This window comes from Ochotona curzoniae, unplaced genomic scaffold (assembly GCF_017591425.1).
Source record: "Ochotona curzoniae isolate NIBS_2020 unplaced genomic scaffold, NIBS_Ocur_1.0 contig_1274, whole genome shotgun sequence".
NCBI classification, from domain to species: Eukaryota; Metazoa; Chordata; class Mammalia; order Lagomorpha; family Ochotonidae; genus Ochotona; species Ochotona curzoniae.
The window spans coordinates 16,085,701-16,104,172 of NW_024465023.1; the positions used below are offsets into that span (position 1 = coordinate 16,085,701).

Here is an 18,472-nt window from a genome sequence, read left to right on the forward strand (position 1 = left end):
CTGCCATAATTCTGTATCGACGTTTGCGTGTGTCACGGAGCTCAGGCGACAGACTACGTGAGATTTGCGGTGTTACCACTGCGCAAAGAGTTGGAAGCCTGCGGGACTTGGAGTCAGCAGCCCATAATGCGCAGGCTCTGCACATCACCACATGGAGTGACTGCTCCCCCTCTCCTGGCCGCGAGAGGGTGCAGCAACTCTTCCACCCGCCCTCTATATTCCTGTCTGCGCCTGCGCCGCCAGGCTCTGGCTCCCCCTCCCTCAGGCTCCCCGCCCCGGCTTGCGCCACAACGCTCCTCCTCCGTTGCCCTTAGCGGCTGTTTGTTGACATCCGGTTGCGCGGTAGTTACCTATGTCAGAAAACTGGCTATGGGGGAGTGAGCTTTCCTCACGGCCAGGTCCAGCGATGAGGCGGAGGGGCTGCCCTAGGCCTCATCGGGTGGCCCCCATCGTCTTTGTGGTCGAGGAGAGACCTCAGCGTCCCGCCCTGAGCATGGAAGAGCGTGAAGGTCTGGTGCCGGGTTAGTGGTTCGCGCCGGGGTGGCGGAGGGTCCGCGGACGGGCCGGCGGGCGGGCGAGCAGGCCCCGCCGGGGGGGGGGGCGGTCTTGTGGGGGACGCGATCGGGAGCCCGGGAGACCTGATGGGGTGTTGGGGCGCGAACTCTGGCCGCGTCGCCGCTAGTGACTGTGGAGAAGGACCGCGAGCGGCAAGCAGGGCGAGAGGTGTGGGGGACAGGCCGTGACACGAAAGCAGGAGATGCCCGCCTTTCTTCACACGTTAAGCTTTCGGTGGGTTTCTCGAAGCATAAGGGCGGTTTTGACCCTTACAAGCCCTTCCCGAAAATCCCTGTTTGTCACACACGTGCGGGGAAAGAGGTCCCCAGGGCGCAGTCGAACTATTGAATGTGGTCAAGAATGAATGAATCGCCCGCGGCTGTTGGGGGTGGGGTGGGGAAAGGGGTAACTTGAAAAAGGGGGCAGAAGAGGGAGGCTTTTGGTAGGATGTTCTTAGACGTGTTCATCCTGAGCGCCAGCGAGGTATGATTGACGTTGTGACGCGAGAGGCAGGCGTCACGCGGCTAGCGGGAAGAGGGCTTCAGGAGGCAGTGCTGGCGCTACCCTTGGGGCGCGCCTGGGGTCTAGAAATCATTCCATTTTACAGATGCCTCAGGCTAGAGTGGGGGATCAGGTTGGCTTCCCGGGGAGCCAGGACAGAACCCTGAGTACGATTCTCCAATCTGAACGACGGCTAGCACCCAGAAGGCTTCCAGTAGTTGTCCATAATGGCTAGGCTGTTGTGAATGAATTAGCATTGTGTGTGCTGCTATTTGCTAGGTTTCTATGCTGTGTGCGTGACCTTCCTTGAGATTTCTTCGAGAATTGGACCTGACCTCTGTGTGTGTGTGTGTGTGTGTGTGTGTGTGTGTGTGTGTGAATGTTACTTGTTAATATCCCCCAGCGTCCTAAGACCATGACATTTTGGGATGAAAAGAAACCAGCTTTTCCCATACAATGTTTATGGGGAGCAAAAAGATCTCTCCACTAGTTAAGAAGCAGAAGTGCCACAGACAGTTCCATGGAGAGGGCCTTTTCATTTTATTTTGTACTGGATCCCTAAACTTTGTGAATTCTACGATAGAACTGTTCGGAGGAGCTAAAACTTTTTGTTTCTGTTGAAGATTTCAATGACTTGCAAGCTTTTGGTCTCTAACATTTTGAATAACTGTTGTTTATATCACGTGTCAGTTGCTCAGTGGACGCCATCTTTCATTTGTAGATTCAGGTGCCGTATTTACATTTGGAAAAACCAAATTTGCTGAAAATATTCCCAGCAAATTCTGGTTTAAAAATGACATGCCTACACATCTTTCATGCGGAGATGAACATACTGCCATCGTTACAGGTTAGTATTATGGTCCTAAGACTGTCACTTAGAGCAGCCTGGATGTTGTAATTGTGCTGTGTTAAACATGCTTAAATATATATATATATATAAAGTGTTCTTTTATTTTATTAGAATTTTCTGATTGATTCATTAGAACATCTCAATGTTAAGCTTCTTATTATCTGTAAATACGGTTTTCTAATGAAACATCTAGCTTTCCTGAAATAAATCTGTTTAGAAAGATATAGAGAACTGTTACTGGATTATCTTAGAACTCTTAAACCTAATGAGATGTGGCTATACATACCGGTGGATATGGTAACCTGTTTCAACATGGAAAGGTAAGGTCATGTTTTAGAAAGAGAAGTGTTTTGTTTTCTGTTTAAGATTTGTTTTTATTGGAAAGTCAGATTTACAGAGAGGAGAGACAGAGAAAGATCTGGTTCACTTCCCAAGTGGGCCGATGTGAAGCCAGGAGCCAGGAGCCTCCTCCAGGTCTCCCACGTGGGTGCGGGGTCCCAAGGCTTTGGGCCATCCTCTGCTGCTTTCCCAGGCCACAGGCAGGGAGCAGGATGGGAAGTGGAACAGCTGACATACAAACTAGCATCTGTATGAGATCCCCGGGGCATGAAAGGCAAGAACTTTAGCCACTAGGCTATGATGCTGGGCCCCAAGGCAACGTCATTTTTTAAGTGCAGCTTTTTTTTATTGCTTTGTGATTGCTTCACTACAAGGTATATATGAGAAAAATGCTTTACTTTATTATTCCTTTTTCTCTCCACCAGGAAATAACAAGCTTTACATGTTTGGCAGCAACAACTGGGGCCAATTAGGATTGGGATCAAAGACAACTGTCAACAAACCTACTTGTGTCAAAGGTTTGGGGTCTTTATCACTTTCAATGCGTAACACACTACGTCAGATAAGTTGCTTAGTTCTTTAGTGTCACAAATGATAGTCTTTATTTTGTTTTCTCACAGTTCCTTGAATATTAACATTTAAGCTCGTTTTTGTTTGAAAATCAGAGCTACTTTTATATGTTAGAGTCTAAAAAATCATCTTGCTTTTGAGTCTAGATTCCATAAGGAAGCAATGACTACGTAGCACAGTTCAAACACCCCTAATTTGAAAATCCAGACTCCAAAACTTTTTTTTAATCTCCTGAACATTTTTTTTTTTTTGGCAAACTGAAAAGTTTATTTGTGAAGGGACCAGGTGAGCAGGGAAGGGGGAGGGAAGGGAAGCATCCCCGGAAAGGAAGCCGGGAGGTGGGGTGCCTCTCGGAAGAGGAGGCAGGGAGAGACACCCTCCTGAACATTTTTTGAACTTTGAAACTTTTTGAGTGCCAACATGACAGTCATTTTTGGATTTTAGGGCATTTTGGATTTCAGGTTTTTGTATTGAGTGTTCAACTAGGGAAAGTCTGATGAAGATATTCCGAAATCTGAAAAAAAAAAAAAATGAAATGTGAAACACTTGTCAAACTTTTTTGGATGAGGGAACCTCAGCCTGTTTTGTGTTTGAGCATCCTTTTTGTGGCTTGTTTGTAAAGCTGTTTAAATATTGGTGTTGTTGTCTAGAGGAAGGCCGAGCATCACAGGATGTGAGAGAATTGTCTCTCCCGGTGCACTTGTAGGTATCATGTTTCTATAGAGTTGACTTACCAGTTCTATGAAATATATTTGCTCCTGCTGTGCAAAGTAAGATGGACTGAGTAAAACATCAAGACTGGGAGGTCAGTCAGTGCTGTTACCAGAACAACAAAATGCAATATTTGAAAGAGTGTTTCAGAAAATATTGAATTGCTTAAGGTCACTACAAAGCATTTCACTGTTACATGCGAGGCATTTGGGTGTAGCCTGTAGGTATCAGCTGATGGTGAAGGGCAATGGAGATTGCTCTGGATGTTGCTGGGCTAGTCTTCTTTATCTTCTTAAGCAGACTTTAAACTCCCACTCAGTGTTTCAGGGTTATTTATCATATCCATGCTGTTTATTATAGATGTTGAAGTGCTTCTTATGCGAAGCACTTCAGAGAAATGGTTTTCTTTTTAATAGCAGAATGATAAGCAATTTTAACCTGGGTTATTTATTGTTTTCATATTCCTAATCATCTTAATTCTGTATTTAGCTCTAAAACCGGAAAAAGTGAAATACGTTGCCTGTGGAAGAAACCACACTCTAGTTTCAACAGGTATGATACTGAACTTATGTCACTTCCTGCCTAGTTTTGAGAATGGAGGCCATACTTGCATTAGGATATATATATATTTTTAAGATTTACTTGTTCTTATTTGAAAAGCAGAGAGCTACTAAGAGGAAGAGGGAGGGGGAAGGAGGGAGGGGAAAGGAGAAGGGAGGGGGAAGGAGGGAGGGGGAGGGAGGAGGAGAGGGGGAGGGAGGGTTAGGGAGGGGGGGGGGAGAGGGATTTTCCATCTTCTGGTTTACTCATGAGTTGGTCCAAGTTAGGATCCAGGAGCTTCTTCCAGGTCTGCCACGTGGGTGCAGGTCCCAATGCTTTGGGGCATCCTCCAGTGCTTTCCCAGGCCATAACCGGGGAGCTGGATGGGAAGTGCAGCAGCCAAGATTCAAGCTGGCACCATTATGGGATGATGGTTTCATGGGTGCAGGATTAGCCCACTATGCCCTAGTGCCAGTACCTGCGTTAGGGTTTTTAAATGTCAGTGTTTGGTGTGGGCGTTTGCCTTTTAGATATGTAGACAATGTTAAATAATTGAAGAGAGCCTGCTCTTGGATATATTCAAGGAATAACATCTCTATGTATATACCTCATGAGCTGATGGAAGCCACTCCGAAGACGACTGTGGATATGAGTCAGTGTAAATCCAATTTATAGCCAGTCAGGCTGTGTGTGTGTGCACGCATGTGTGTGTAGAAATTGAACATATGATTCTGAAATTTACGTGGAAAAATGAAGGACAGAAAGTAGTCAAAAAAAACATTTTAGAAAGTAACATTAGGGGCTAGCACTGTGGTTCAACAGACTGTTCACCCACCTTGCAGCATCAGCAAGCATCCCGTGTGGGTGCCGGTTCTAGTCCAGGCTGTTCTGCTGATCACCTCCCTGCTATGGCCTGAGAAATCAGAGAAGGAGGTCAAGTGCTTGGGCCTCTGCACCCATGTGGGAGACCTTGATGAATTTCCTGGCTTGAGCCTGGGCCTGAACTGGATGTTATAGCCATTTGAGAAGTGACCAGAGGGTAGAAGATCTCTGTATACTTTCCCTGCTTCTCTGTCACTCTGTCTTTCAAACAAATAAAATTAATCTTCACTGATTCACAGTGATTTTGTACAGATTGCCCTACAGCTTAGTGTGACTTTATGTGCATTTTTATGACAGATATAAATAATATATATATATGTTCAAAAGGTCGTTATGAGTTTACAGGCCACTGGAAGTCATTACAGTCTAGCCATGGCATATCTATTTAATGAAATAATTAACAAACATTTGTATAGTGGTTGGAGTAAGCCAGATGCTGTAAGAATATTATAAATGTCAACTAATTCAATCTTCATAGCAACTTTGAAGTAAGTGCCATTATTATCTCAGTTTTACAAATGAGGAAAATGAGGCACATCTGAAGTATGGCTTGCCCAAGGTCACACAGCTGGTAAATGACAAGTTGTCAGATTTTATACCTAAGCAGTCCCATTGAACTAGAAAGTTGAAATAATTGTTCTTTCATGTTTCTAATTGTATTATTCTTCATGTTGCCTCATTTTACTTATTTGTACTAATATACTTTAATAGGGATAGAAGTTCAAATTAACGAACCATATCCCTTTAAAATATAGATATCGGCCTTAAAGTAATTTTAAGGTTGCTTTCCTTTTCACTGGTAATTAGTAAAGTGCTATATTAGCAAGAAAATGAATGCATTCTGTGTATTTCAGTTGTCAGCTAAGCTTTAGAATGGTTGATAAAATGTGTGTAGCTTCCTTGATTTGTTTTAGTTTTCACCATGAGATAATGATGTTCATCTAGTAATAGTGGCAGCTTTTTAATATTCTTCCCTCTGAGTAGAGGAAATATCTTACGTATCCTGGCATGTCTCCAGTGAAGGATAACTATAATATATTAATGCTTTCTTTTCCAATGTACAGAAGAAGGAAATGTATATGCAGCTGGAGGAAATAATGATGGACAGTTGGGACTCGGGGATACGGAAGAGAGAAATATTTTTCATCTGATTAGCTATTTTACATCCCAGCATAAGATTAAGCAGCTTTCTGCTGGATCAAATACTTCAGCTGCACTAACTGGTGAGACTCGTTTGCATTGCAGTCTGGGGCACGCTTTTTGCTTTTCCTTTAGACCAGGATATGCCAACTCAGGAAAGTGAGGACACTGTTGTTGAGTAGTTTTCCTTCATCAGCTCCGTGCATGTAGAGGATTTTTGAAACCTAACCTTCGATCTCGACATATATTTAAATTTATTAAGAAGTAGATGTAAGCATGCATTTAGAACATAGTTGTTCAATAAAATCTAAACTGCACTGTCCATCTCCTCCTCTAGGGCTGTTGAATGTTACCCTCGTCGTGTGCTCTGACAGTTACACTTACAGCCTTAATACAGTTGCTATCAGAAACACCCGTACAAATCTGTTGCAGTGTATGTGGTTAAAACCAAAAAAAGTGTGATTGTCATTTTATCTGTGTGCCCTCTGAAATGTTTCCTTGGAAATTGGAGGTGAGACCAACACGGTCTCACTGAAGCCGCTCACCTGCTCTGTTCCCAGTGGGAGGCTCTAGCTTTTAGAGTTGCTTTGCTTGCCAGGAAAGCCAGAGTCCTGTCGGAAACTTTGGCCCTTCAGTTTTGCTAACCCTATAGTTAACATCTTGACTTTCTTCTTTCAGTTCTTGTTTTTAGTCATCTTTTATTTGCCTAGGTATTAAATCACTTCAGAGATTCACCAACTTTAAGTTGCAAAATATAAGTATCAATACATTTCTTCTAAATATTGTTCTTAATTTGACCTTTTCAGACATCAAAATCTTTAATAAAAAGAAATAAGTTAACGTGTTTTGATTTTATATACACGCTAATACATCTCTTCATTCGCTGAAGATAGAGTCTGTGTTCAGATGCAAATTATGACCAAGACATCAGTGCAAATATATTGCCTTTTTTAGTTTTAAACAAGTTTTCTTTTGTGTTTTCAAGATCAGGGTCTCCTAGGCACTTTTGACCTGTGACTTGCCTTTGTGACCTGTAGGTGTCTGGCAGGAGTCATGCTGTCTCTGAGTCCAAGTGGAATGCTAGCAAGGAGGAAAATATTTCTGATTAGGGACATAAGAGTTAGGGAAAGGTAGTTGATTATAAGCAAGTGGTAATCTGAGTGCTGTTGAGGTAGACATGGACAGGAGGAAACTGATTTACAGTCTCCTGTGTTCTCTGTTCCTTATCACTATGCAAGCATTTCGTAATAGAAAATGAACTCTTAAGTAGCTAGCTAATGTAAATATCTTAATAGTATTCTTGAAGACACAATTTTTCTAAGTTAAAAATCTAGGGATCTGTTAGAAATATGAATATAATAGCTTGAGAGCCCTGTTTCCTTTTAAGACCTTCTCTCTTTGTGTTTTCTTTATAGAGAATGGAGAGCTTTATATGTGGGGTGACAATTCAGAAGGACAAATTGGTTTAAAAAATATAACTAATGTGTGTGTCCCACATCAAGTGACTATTGGAAAGCCTATTTCCTGGATCTCTTGTGGATATTACCATTCAGCCTTTGTAACAAGTAAGCTGTAACATTTTAGAGTTATTATGTTACATACCATTGCTAAATTATCACCAAAGAATACAATTATATATGCCAATTCTACAGTTCTGTGCAAGTAATATCATGGTTGTTCAAATGATGAAAGGATTTTGGTGTTTTAGGTGACAGTATTTCTATGATAAGAGAGATTTTCTGACATGTTAACTTTTTTTGTTTTTTTTAAGCATTGTTTGGTTTACACTTAACTGAATGGCTGAGCAATAGAGAAAGAGATGATCACTATCACCTATCCACGGGTTCATTCCCAAATGCCCCCAATAGCTGTGCCTGGGTTAGGCCGAATCCAGGAGACAGGAACTCTCGCCACATCACCGGCATGTGGGCCAGGGACCCAAGTACTTGAGCTGTTGCCTCTCAGGGTGCGCATTAACAGGAAGCTGAATCAGAAGCAGGACTCTGATATGGAATGTGGGCATTCATCCCAAGCTGTGACTTAGCCTGCTGTCCTGTAACACCTGCCCCAGACATGTTAGCTTTTTGGGTGAATATTCATATTAAGTTTATTAGAGAAACAAAATTCTTAGATCAGAAGCTGAAATTTTTGAGCTCCTACTTCTTAGATCCCTTTGGCATCTTCACAAGACTTACGGGCCAGGCCAGTTAACTGTAGAACCAGAACCTCTTGCCTGTGTACTTTGATCTACCCCTGTCCTGATAATTTAGTGTTTAAAAAAGTGAATTTTACAGGCTTTCATCGTGAAAAACAGGTTCAAAGTTCCAGAGTTACAGAGAGAGACAGACATAGAGATCTTCCATCCGCAGGTTCACTCCCCAAATGTTGTCAATCATAGTTCTCTTGGATGTAGTACAAGGACAAGGTAAACCAACAGACTGGGTTACCTCTAAAGTCACACCAATGTTTGTATGTTCTGTTGTCACTCATTAAATTAGCTTATGTGTTTATAAAAATAGAAAAATAAATATGTAAATGTATTTTCCTAGACTTATGCTTTCAGGATACTTATAGTGTGACAAATACAAATTCATAGTGTTAATAAGGACAGGGCAGTGATTAAATGTCAGGACCTTTTTGGTCGGAGAATAACATCTGAGTCAAATCTGCCTTCTTCCAATTCATTGCCCTAGTTACTAGCGAGTTTTTCAATGCAAGTTTTATAAAAGGTAATTATTCTTTAACTCATTTAACAAGTATCCACTAAATGCTTATACTTGATCCTGTTAAGTTTTTTGGATATCAGTATGACAGAATCCCTGTCTCTATGGGTCCTGATGAGTAGACGTTAGCCTCCTTTTGGATGCTGGTGAAGATGCTTGCATTCCATGCTGGAGTACCTGTGTCCATTACCCTGCTCTGACTCCTGAGCGCAGTGTCCTGCTAATGTACACTCAGAGGCAATGGTAGTGACTCAAGCGTTTCAGTCTCTGCCACACCTGCGTGAGAGTCTTGGTTGGATTTCCCAGTGCCCGGCTTTGTCCCAGCGCCAACCAACGCCGGCCTTTGGGCAAGTGAGACAGAGGATGAAAACTTGCTGTGTCTTTCCTTTTTCTCCCTCTCTCCTCTCTTGGAAAAAAAAGATTGAAAAGTAAGCAGGGAATAGTCTTTGCTATGCTTTGTGAAAGAGCTAAAATGATTTTGTTTGTTTAAGAATAGACAAAATCTGTGATGATTAGATTTAAACAATAACATGCAGTTACAAAGTCTAGCTTCATTTCCTTGGCATTCCATAAAATTACCTCTAAAGAGATCAAATTGGTGAAGTTGTCATTGCCTTCATTTTTTGCTTGGATATGAGAACGTGTACTAACAAGACAAGTCTTGGGCATATTCATGTCATTATTTATCACAATACTTCTCCTTCATTAGTGGATGGTGAACTGTACACATTTGGAGAATGTGAAAATGGGAAGCTAGGTCTTCCCGAGGAGCTGCTGATCAATCACAAAACACCCCAACTGGTGGCTGGAATCCCCGAGAAGGTGCTGCAGGTGGCTTGCGGTGGAGGACACACTGTAGTTCTCACAGGTATGTGTAGAGCCTATTGCTGCATTCTCTGCTTTTTCTGGTGACTGATGACCCTTTAATATTTTTTAGGAATCATTTTTAAGGTTGATTTTTAATTTATTTGAGAGACAGAGTGTCAGAGAAAGGGAGAGTCGGAGAAGCCGTCTCTCTACTATTCTAGCCCTACCTTCACCTGCAGTCCTCAACAACAACAAAACTCCTGCAACAACCAGAGCCAGGCCAGGCTGAAGCCAAGAGCCTGGTGCTCCATCCGTGTCTCCCACACGGGTAGTAGCTGCTTCCCCGGGCATGGTAACGGGGAGCTGAATGGGAGGCAGAATAGCTGGAACTGTTCGGATAGGGGATGCCCTTGTCACAGGCAGTGACTTAGCCCACTTTAGCCACAATGCTGGTCTCATTAATGATATTTTTAATGATATTTTAAAATGTTATTTAAAATTTCGTTTATTTGTTTGAAAGGCAGAGTCACAGAGATGGAGAGATAGACAAATGGAAGTTCTTTGTGGTTCAAAGCACAAATGCCTCTGCAATGGCTAGAGCTGAGCCAGTTCAAAATTGAGGGTCAGGAGTTTTCTTCAGTGACTCCCATGTGAGTGCAGAGACCCTAGGCTTTGGGCCATCCTCTGCTACTTTCACACAGGTGGATGATCAACTAGCAATGCCACCATCCCAGTCCCCTGTCCCCGCCCTTGCATATTTTTTAGACCTATAGTTGATATACACTTCTGGCCTATGTAAAATTTTTTTAAGTAGGAAAATATCAGTTCTTGAATTCTTTCTGCTAACATAATGGACATTTTCATGACTTTAATCCCTTTAATAGCAACAAATAGCTTTTTACTTGATGTTTAGTGACAAACTATCTTGTTCATATATAGGTATTTCATATTTACCTAAGATTGACATTATTTTTCCTAACATGCCTTTTCATGGGGAAACTCCATGTTCATGCTGTTTTCTGTATGTTGTTAATTCTTTGTTATATTTACACTGTGTACCTGAGGATTTCTTTGTGATTTTATTTTCTTTGATAGAAATTAATTAAAAATAGTGCCAAGTTTTAATTTATAAATAATTGAAGATTAATAGTAATGAATCTTTGCCTTTTAAACTTTAGATTTGATATGACTTATCACTTCTCAGGATTCTAGTCAGTGTATTGAAATCTGCTCAGTTACTTGCTAATATGTTAACTAAATTGATGCCCCCAAATTTGGATTTTAAGAAAAATTTACTTAGTAGCAAAAGCAAAATGACAGACAGGGTGAAACAGAGGAAGAAAGAGATTTTCTGCCTAATGTTTCACTCCCCAGTCGGTCACAATGCCCGGGATTGATACAGACTGAGACCAAGAGCCTGGAACTTCTTCTGATTCTTCCATGCAGGTGGTGGGGGTTCAAGTACATGTACCACCTTCCTATGCTTTCCCAGGAGCATTAGCAGAGAACTGGATCAGAAGCAGAACAGCTGGGTCTTGAACCAGTGCTCAAATGTTGGCCGTTACAGGTGGCAGCTTAACCCACTGTGCCTCAGCATTGTATTTTTTTTTTATGAGTAGTAGGTAAACCAGGTAGTAAATTATAGTATTTTATGGTCCAAAAGAATTAACAGTTTTTAATGTCACCACCTAATCTTCAGTTAGCCAAAATTAGAACTGTTAGACAAATTTTGTATGTCCAGTTCTTAGGTAATGAGTGAACAATATTTTCTCTTTAGATGTTCCTTTGTTAACTTACTTTCTTTGACTTCCCATTTTAGTTCTGGTAATGCTTGTTGAACTTTGCTTTGCTAGAATCAAAATTTCCAGATGGAATTTTTTAAGTTAAAGATCATTTTTTTAAAATCTAGGTTCTGAATTTGTAAATGTGAGTCAAACTTTTTTGTGTGTAACTACTGATAAAATGAACTTTCATATAATTCCAGAATTATTTGTTCTAGAAAATAATTTTCATAAAGTATCAGAAAATTCCTAATATAGTCAGAGATGAAATTTATTTTGTATGTGCTAGTATTTTCCCTAGATTCTACAAAAATTATAGAAATAGGTTACTAGGCAATTCCAGGTTATTCTGAATGATGCAAATGCTAATTATGTAATAATGTTATTAAACTATGTATTATAAACTCTCTGTAAAGGGGCACGGCGGTTAAGCACAATTATAAAAATCATGACAGCTGATTTCATCTTTTATACATAAACACAAGAAGAATTGTTATAAATAAGCAACAACTAGCATAATAGAATATACTTAAGTTGAGAGCCTGCTTGAATTGTTCCTATAATTAACATCTATGCTTAAAACGCAGCAGTTGTCATTAAAGTAATTCTACTTATTACCTCAAATAAATTATAATTGTTTGACTTTTCATTTTCCTATTCATCAGTCAAAAATTGATACTTCCCTGTTAAAGATTCATAATGCATGCATTTCTTTCACTGTAAGAGGTTGAGAGTCACAGCTTTTCTGAATATGGTAATAACAGTGTTTGCTCCCATGTAATCTTTTCCTTGTATATGACCCTCTTTTTTCAGAGACAACTGTGTATACATTTGGACAGGGACAGTTTGGTCAGCTGGGTCTTGGCACTTTTACTTTTGAAACTTCAAAGCCCAAAGCTATTGAGTATGTTAAGGATCACAAAATAAGTTCTGTTTCCTGTGGAGAAAATCACACAGCTTTGATAACGGGTATGTATTAAAATTTCTTTTTTTTTTTCAAGATTTATTTACTGTTATTGGCAAGTCAGATATATAGAGAGGAGGGGAGATAGAGAGGAGGATCTGTCTATCAATTCATTCCGCAAGCATCCACAATGGCTGGAGCTGAGCTGATCTGAAGCCAGGAGCCCAGAGCCTCTTCTAGATCTCCCATATGGGTGCAGGATACAAGGCTTTGGGCCATCCTCTGCTGCTTTCCCAGGCCACAAGGGAGCTGGATGGGAGCAGGGCTGCCAGGACACGAACTGGCACCCATATGGGATCCTGGCACATTCAAAGCAAGGACTTTAGCCACTGGGCTACCACACCGGGCCCTAGAATTTCTTTTATGTGTTTGTAGAAGTGAGTATATTGTGTTACAAAAGCAATAATACACTGGTATGAATGTATCTAAGTGAAGGAATCAGTGACTGAGAATAATGTTAGACATTCCAAACTATTGTTAGCATTCCGAAGAATTGTTAAACATCCTAATGGACAAAGTTATGTCTTTTATTGTTTTAAGTAATTTTTTAGATTTATTTCTATTTCTTTGAAAGACATAGTTAGCAGAGAGAGACAGAGAGACTGACAGATCCTCCCTATGCTGCCTGACTCCCCAGATAGCTGCAACTGCTAAGGCTTGGCCACACTGAGACTAGGAGCCAGGGGTTTCTTCTGTGTCTGCCACATGGGTATAGGGACCCAGAACTTGGGCCATCATCCTTTGTTTTTTTATAGACACATTTAGTAGGGAACTGGATTGAAAGTGGAGCAGCTGGGATTCGAGCTGATGCCTGTATGGGGTGCCAGCCTTGCAGGTTGCAGCTTTACGCACTATGCCACAATGCTGACCCCTTTACTTCAACTTAGAGTAAAAGTTAATGATCCAAAGATGTAGAACCTCCAAATAGGCCATGATATCAGAAGTAAAGCCACAGTAGTACACTTGAACAGAAAGTTGGAATCTTTTTTGAAATTCTGCGTTTGAGGGCTCTTAACTCAAAATAATGAATTTATTTTAAAATAGTGTTCCTATTCGATTTGGGAGAGCTGGATTCAGGATGAGTAAGTTAGGCTTTTGCCCCAGAAAGTGTTTTTCAGAAGCCAGTCCTCTGTCTTGGCATAGTGAGACACAGAAGTGCACCTCAAAGCCCACTGACTGCCTTTCCGCCTTCCTGATGGGAGGAGCCGTTTCTCTGGGACTAACTCCCCAGCTTCGGAAACCAGTGCTGCTGACAGTGTATGATTGCGGTGAAGAGTCTTCCCTAAAGGGATTCAGGCGTGCTCCTCCCCCTTTACTCCCCAAATTGTGCTCCACACAGATTGGCTGCTGTTCAGCTCCTTGCCTGAACCCCATTTTCTCCTGATTGTTCTACAAATGCCCTTCTGGCTACTGCTAAATCTCCATGGAAAATTCTTTGTTCTCTTCCTGCAGCTAAATCTTTCTCGTTGTTTAGGTTTCTATTTGAAGCCTTCTTTAATCCCAGACTAGAGGAACCCCTCCCTCCCTGTGTCCATGTGGGCATCCAGTGAGTCTGTTCCTAAGACACTTACTCCACCTGAGGTAGTATAAAGAGGGGCTAGAAAAGAGGAATAAAGGTTACAACAATGGAAGAAAAGAGAGGTGACGAGGTATTCATTGTCATCATTGTCATTGTGTGACCAGTGATGGTTCCTACCCAGGTGTTAGTATTGGCACTCGCCTACATCATTAGTTTGACATTTTCGTCAGTGGTGCTTCATAGGTCAGGACCCGAGTTAGTGAAAAGGCACGTTTAGCTAAGCCAGTTGTTCTCTACCAGGGGCAGTTTTGTCCTCCTAGGCGACACATACTATGTCTGGGGACATTTATGATTATTACAGCTGCAGAGTGGAGGAGACCTACTGGCACACAGTGGGGTTGATGTGGCTCCTACAATGCACAGCATAAACCACATAACAGAAATTATATGACTGTAGATGTCAGTGCCAAGGTTGAGAAATGGATCCATTAAAAACTTGACCAAAGAAGCTACTGCGGTGGTACAGTAGACTAATCTCTTGCTTGCAATACCAGCGTCCCGTATAGGCATCAATTTGAGTCCCAGTTGTTCTGTTTCCAATCCAGCTCCCTGCTAATTTACCTGCGAATGTGGCAGGAAGATGGCCAAGTGCTTGGGCCTCTGCACCCATGTAGGAGAACCAGAAAAAGCTCCTGGCTTCAGCCTCAGCCAGTCAGTCCTAAATGTTATAGCCATTTGGGAAGTGAACCAGAGGAGAGAAGATCTCTGTGCCTTTCCCCCCTTCTCTGCCACACTGCCTTTCAAATAAATAGAATAAACTTTAAAAAACAATCTCAAGAAAACAGGAAGGTCTGTGCATTGGATTGTTAGAGGTGAGGATATGAGTATCTCCTCCTCTTTGAGGATCTGATATATATCACAAAATTGTTGCTGCTGCTCCATATAGTACTTTGAACAGCAGGACTTCAATTTGACAAACAGTTGCCTGTTATGTGATGTGTGTGTGACCACAGACAGCCCTTAGAGAATGTGGAAAGATCAATGGATCATGGGGAATTCAGTGTAAAATATGAGGGGAATTTAGTAATTGAGTTGTAACAGATTTGTTTACAACTAAATCCATATAAGTAATGCTTTTATAACTTTTTTTTTTTTTTGCATTTAGAACTAGGCCGGATGTATACTTTTGGAGACGGTCGATATGGAAAATTAGGACTTGGACTAGAGAATTTTACCAATCAATTCACTCCCACTTTATGCTGTGATTTTTTGAGATTTATGATTCAATTGGTAAGAAGATTGCATTTCCCTGTTTATAATTTCATGCTCCTATACTTGAGGCTTTTAGTATTTCACAGACAAGTAAGTATTTTATGTTGGTATGAAAGCATACCATGGATATATGTAATAAATATAATTTTTTCCAAAAATCCCTATTACAGACATTAAGCCGCTATGAAAGCGTCCCTTTCCTAACTTTCCTCCTTAAGCCGTTATGTTCCATCATTCTGACGCCTGGAAAGACTGAGACTGAGCAATAAACGTACTACTTACAGTAACTTCTACATAAATATTTTATCATTGTCATTCAGATAATTGAAAATTTTAAACTTAATGGGTTCCTTAGCTTTGTGTAAAAAATTTCGACTACTGTGCTTTGTTGTTGTACATGTCTTGGAGCCCTGAACAGTGCTTTGTCTGTAAACCTTGTATCTTGTGTAATACCCAATAGAGTAGTACCTTGCTTGTGGTAGTTTTTAGTAAATACTTATGGAGTTAAATGTTACTTAGATTCTCAAATCGTACACATGAAAAAAATCTGATAATAAGGTTTGGAACGTTCATTTCATTGGCTAAATGTTATTTTAATAAGAATGTTTCATTATTACATCACCATTGGGCATCATAAGTCTATTGCTCCTAATCATTTTTGCCAGTTATGATAGATTCATGAAAATTGTTTAATTAATGGTAATTTCACTTAAAAATTGTTTTTCAGAGATTTATGATCTCATTGCATAAAACAACTATTTACTGATTGCCTATTATACTCAAGATACTGGGCTAAGTATAAAAATTGATTTAAAAAAAGACCTATTCCTCAATCAATATGCTTAAAATTTTATGGGGACAATAATTAAAAAAAGAAAAATATGTGCAGAGGCCAGCACTGTGGCATGGTAGGCTAAGCCTCCATCTGTGGCGCTGATATCCCCGCATATGTACCAGTGCATGTCCTGGCTCATTTGCTTCTGATCCAGCTCCCTGCTTCTGGCCTGGAAAACCAGTGGAGGGATGGGCCAAGTCCTTGGGCCCCTGTACCCACCTGGGAGATCTGGAAGAGGCTCTTGGCTTCCTATTGGCTCAGCGTTGGCCATTGTGGCCATTTGAGAAGTGAGCTGGATGGAAGACCTCTCTCTGTAAAATTTGCCTTTTGAATAAAAATAAATATTAAACCAAAAAGTTACTTGCAAAAATGGATATGAATTTTAAATTCAAAAATGTTATATAGAATTGGAACAGAATGCTATTCTTTTAAAAAAAAGATTATTTTTATTGGAAAAGCAGATTTAGAGAGAGGAGAGACACATAGATCTTCCATCTGCTGGTTCATTCCCCAAGTGCCCACAGCGGCTGGAGCTGAGCTGATCCGAAGTCAGGAGCCAGGAGCTTCTTCTTGGTCTCCCAGGAAGGTTTATTCTTGGATCATTTTTTTTTTTTCCTGGTAGAACTTCTATTTTTTTAAGATTTTGAATATTGATTTCAAATTAAAATGTTAACATTTTCTGACCTAAAAGTACATGCAGTGTATCAAGTATTTTTTTTCAGTCTATGTTGTATTGAAAGTGAAATGGTATATTAGACTTGTTGTTTTAGTCATTAGTAAAGACTGTGAGAAAAAGAGTGGTAGGGGGAAGAATGTTAATTAGGAAGTCTACCATCAAAGAAATGCCTTGTAGCTGGTAACTATAAAAACACCTTTTGTATTTGAGGCCAATGTTGATTAACCTTTCTGTGGAATTATGTTGCAGGTTGCTTGTGGTGGATGCCACATGGTAATTTTTGCCACTCCGCGACTTGGTTTGGCAAAAGAATTTGTGTCCGATGAAAAAAAGTATTCTCACTTGCCTTTGTCATCTTCTCTACCTGTCAAAGATCTGATCTCAGGGAGGGAACTCCACAGCAATTTATCAGCACGTGTGCGGCGAAGAGAGCGGGTACATTTGTAGCCAATTCTATGTCAGATTGTTGTTTAGCACTGTAAAGAAAGCTGGGAGAAAATGTTTAAGTTTTTTTTTTTTTTCAAATCAAAGAACATTATCTTCAGATGATATTGCTTAATAATTAGAATTGAAGGCTTTGAAACATTTGATGTGATTTAAGTTTCAGGCAGTTTAAGATACAAATTTAGGAAATTTGAAGGATCTTGGAATTTGCTTATAGGCACTGCTACTACAACAAAATGGTCTTTGTAGCCCATTCTTATCCACTTAGACTGAATGTTGAATTGTCTTTTCAATTGTATCTGGCTTAGTTTCTTTAACTTGTTATATTCTAAGAACACTTAAAAGAGAAAACTGCCATGCAACAGATTTTTACATGTGCAATATGTAGTATTCTTGCTTATAGGTGTAACATTATATTTTACAGAGCTCTACAACTTCCTAATTTTATAGAATGCCATATTCTTTTATCATTACACTCCACCAGCAATGAAAATTTAGTAGAAGCTGTGAAATATGGAAAATAAAAAAAAACTTTGAGAGAGGGAATTTCTCCGTGAAAGTTAGGCATTTCCTGTGTCTCAGTTTCTGGGACATATTTTTTTTTTAATGTCAGATAATATTTAACTTTTGAAATTATAACTCTAAGTTCTAAAAACATATTCCTTTTGAATTAGTATGTTTAAGTCAAGTTCTTATTATGAAAAAAAAATGTGTACGGAAAGATTTAGAAATATCCCATCTCTGTTTTGAAGTTGTTTTTTTAGAACTCATGACAAATTTTCTGTTTTGCAGGAAAGGCAAAAAAAATATACACACACTTTTCCCTATCATTTGAAGAACAGGCTTTGAAACTGACAATTTAGAACAACTAGGTGACAGAGACAGTAGGACAAAACATTTCTGAGCCCTTGGGAATTATTAAGAAGTGAATGTTGCAAGATTAGTACATTTTTGAAGTCTGCTAAATATCTGCTAAATATGCCAACATTAAGTACCTGATATAGTTTGACAGTTTACTTAATCTTGTTTTAAAGGAGAGATCTCCAGATTGTATTAAAATGATGCAAATAGTAAATCCAGTTGAAGAAATTGAACCCGCATCTAGAGGTTTGCCCATCAGTTTAGTTCCTTTCCATTTGTCTCAGAGTAACTTATCAATGCTAAACAGATCTGGAATGAAGGAGCCAAAGTTACCAGGTAACATTCTTTACTCTGCGTGCTATCAAGAGATAAGTATGCTTGCTGTGTGTATGGGTTTCATGTGTCTCTTAAGATATTTTGCCCATTAATTGTAATACTTCTCTTGGTGTGGATTCACCTGACATATGCAAGAGCATCATTTCCAGGCATGTGATTAAGCCTT

The 18,472-nt window shown here is 40.2% G+C and overlaps 1 protein-coding gene across 2 annotated transcripts in view; it reads left to right on the forward strand.

The window, feature by feature from the left end:
* Positions 1-362: 362 nt before the first annotated feature.
* Positions 363-18,472, forward strand: part of RPGR (retinitis pigmentosa GTPase regulator) — a 39,036-nt gene continuing 20,926 nt past the window's right edge. Inside the window, exons 1-11 of one of the 2 annotated variants that reach the window (XM_040999971.1) lie at positions 363-521; positions 1,778-1,903; positions 2,671-2,763; positions 4,016-4,078; positions 6,013-6,171; positions 7,504-7,653; positions 9,521-9,679; positions 12,213-12,368; positions 15,048-15,172; positions 16,915-17,100; positions 18,144-18,306. In XM_040999971.1, the coding sequence (XP_040855905.1) occupies positions 407-521; positions 1,778-1,903; positions 2,671-2,763; positions 4,016-4,078; positions 6,013-6,171; positions 7,504-7,653; positions 9,521-9,679; positions 12,213-12,368; positions 15,048-15,172; positions 16,915-17,100; positions 18,144-18,306 (1,495 nt within the window). In that variant the 5' untranslated portion in view covers positions 363-406. The remainder of the gene's footprint in view (positions 522-1,777; positions 1,904-2,670; positions 2,764-4,015; positions 4,079-6,012; positions 6,172-7,503; positions 7,654-9,520; positions 9,680-12,212; positions 12,369-15,047; positions 15,173-16,914; positions 17,101-18,143; positions 18,307-18,472) is intronic. The other variant, XM_040999982.1, reaches the window with a different exon arrangement.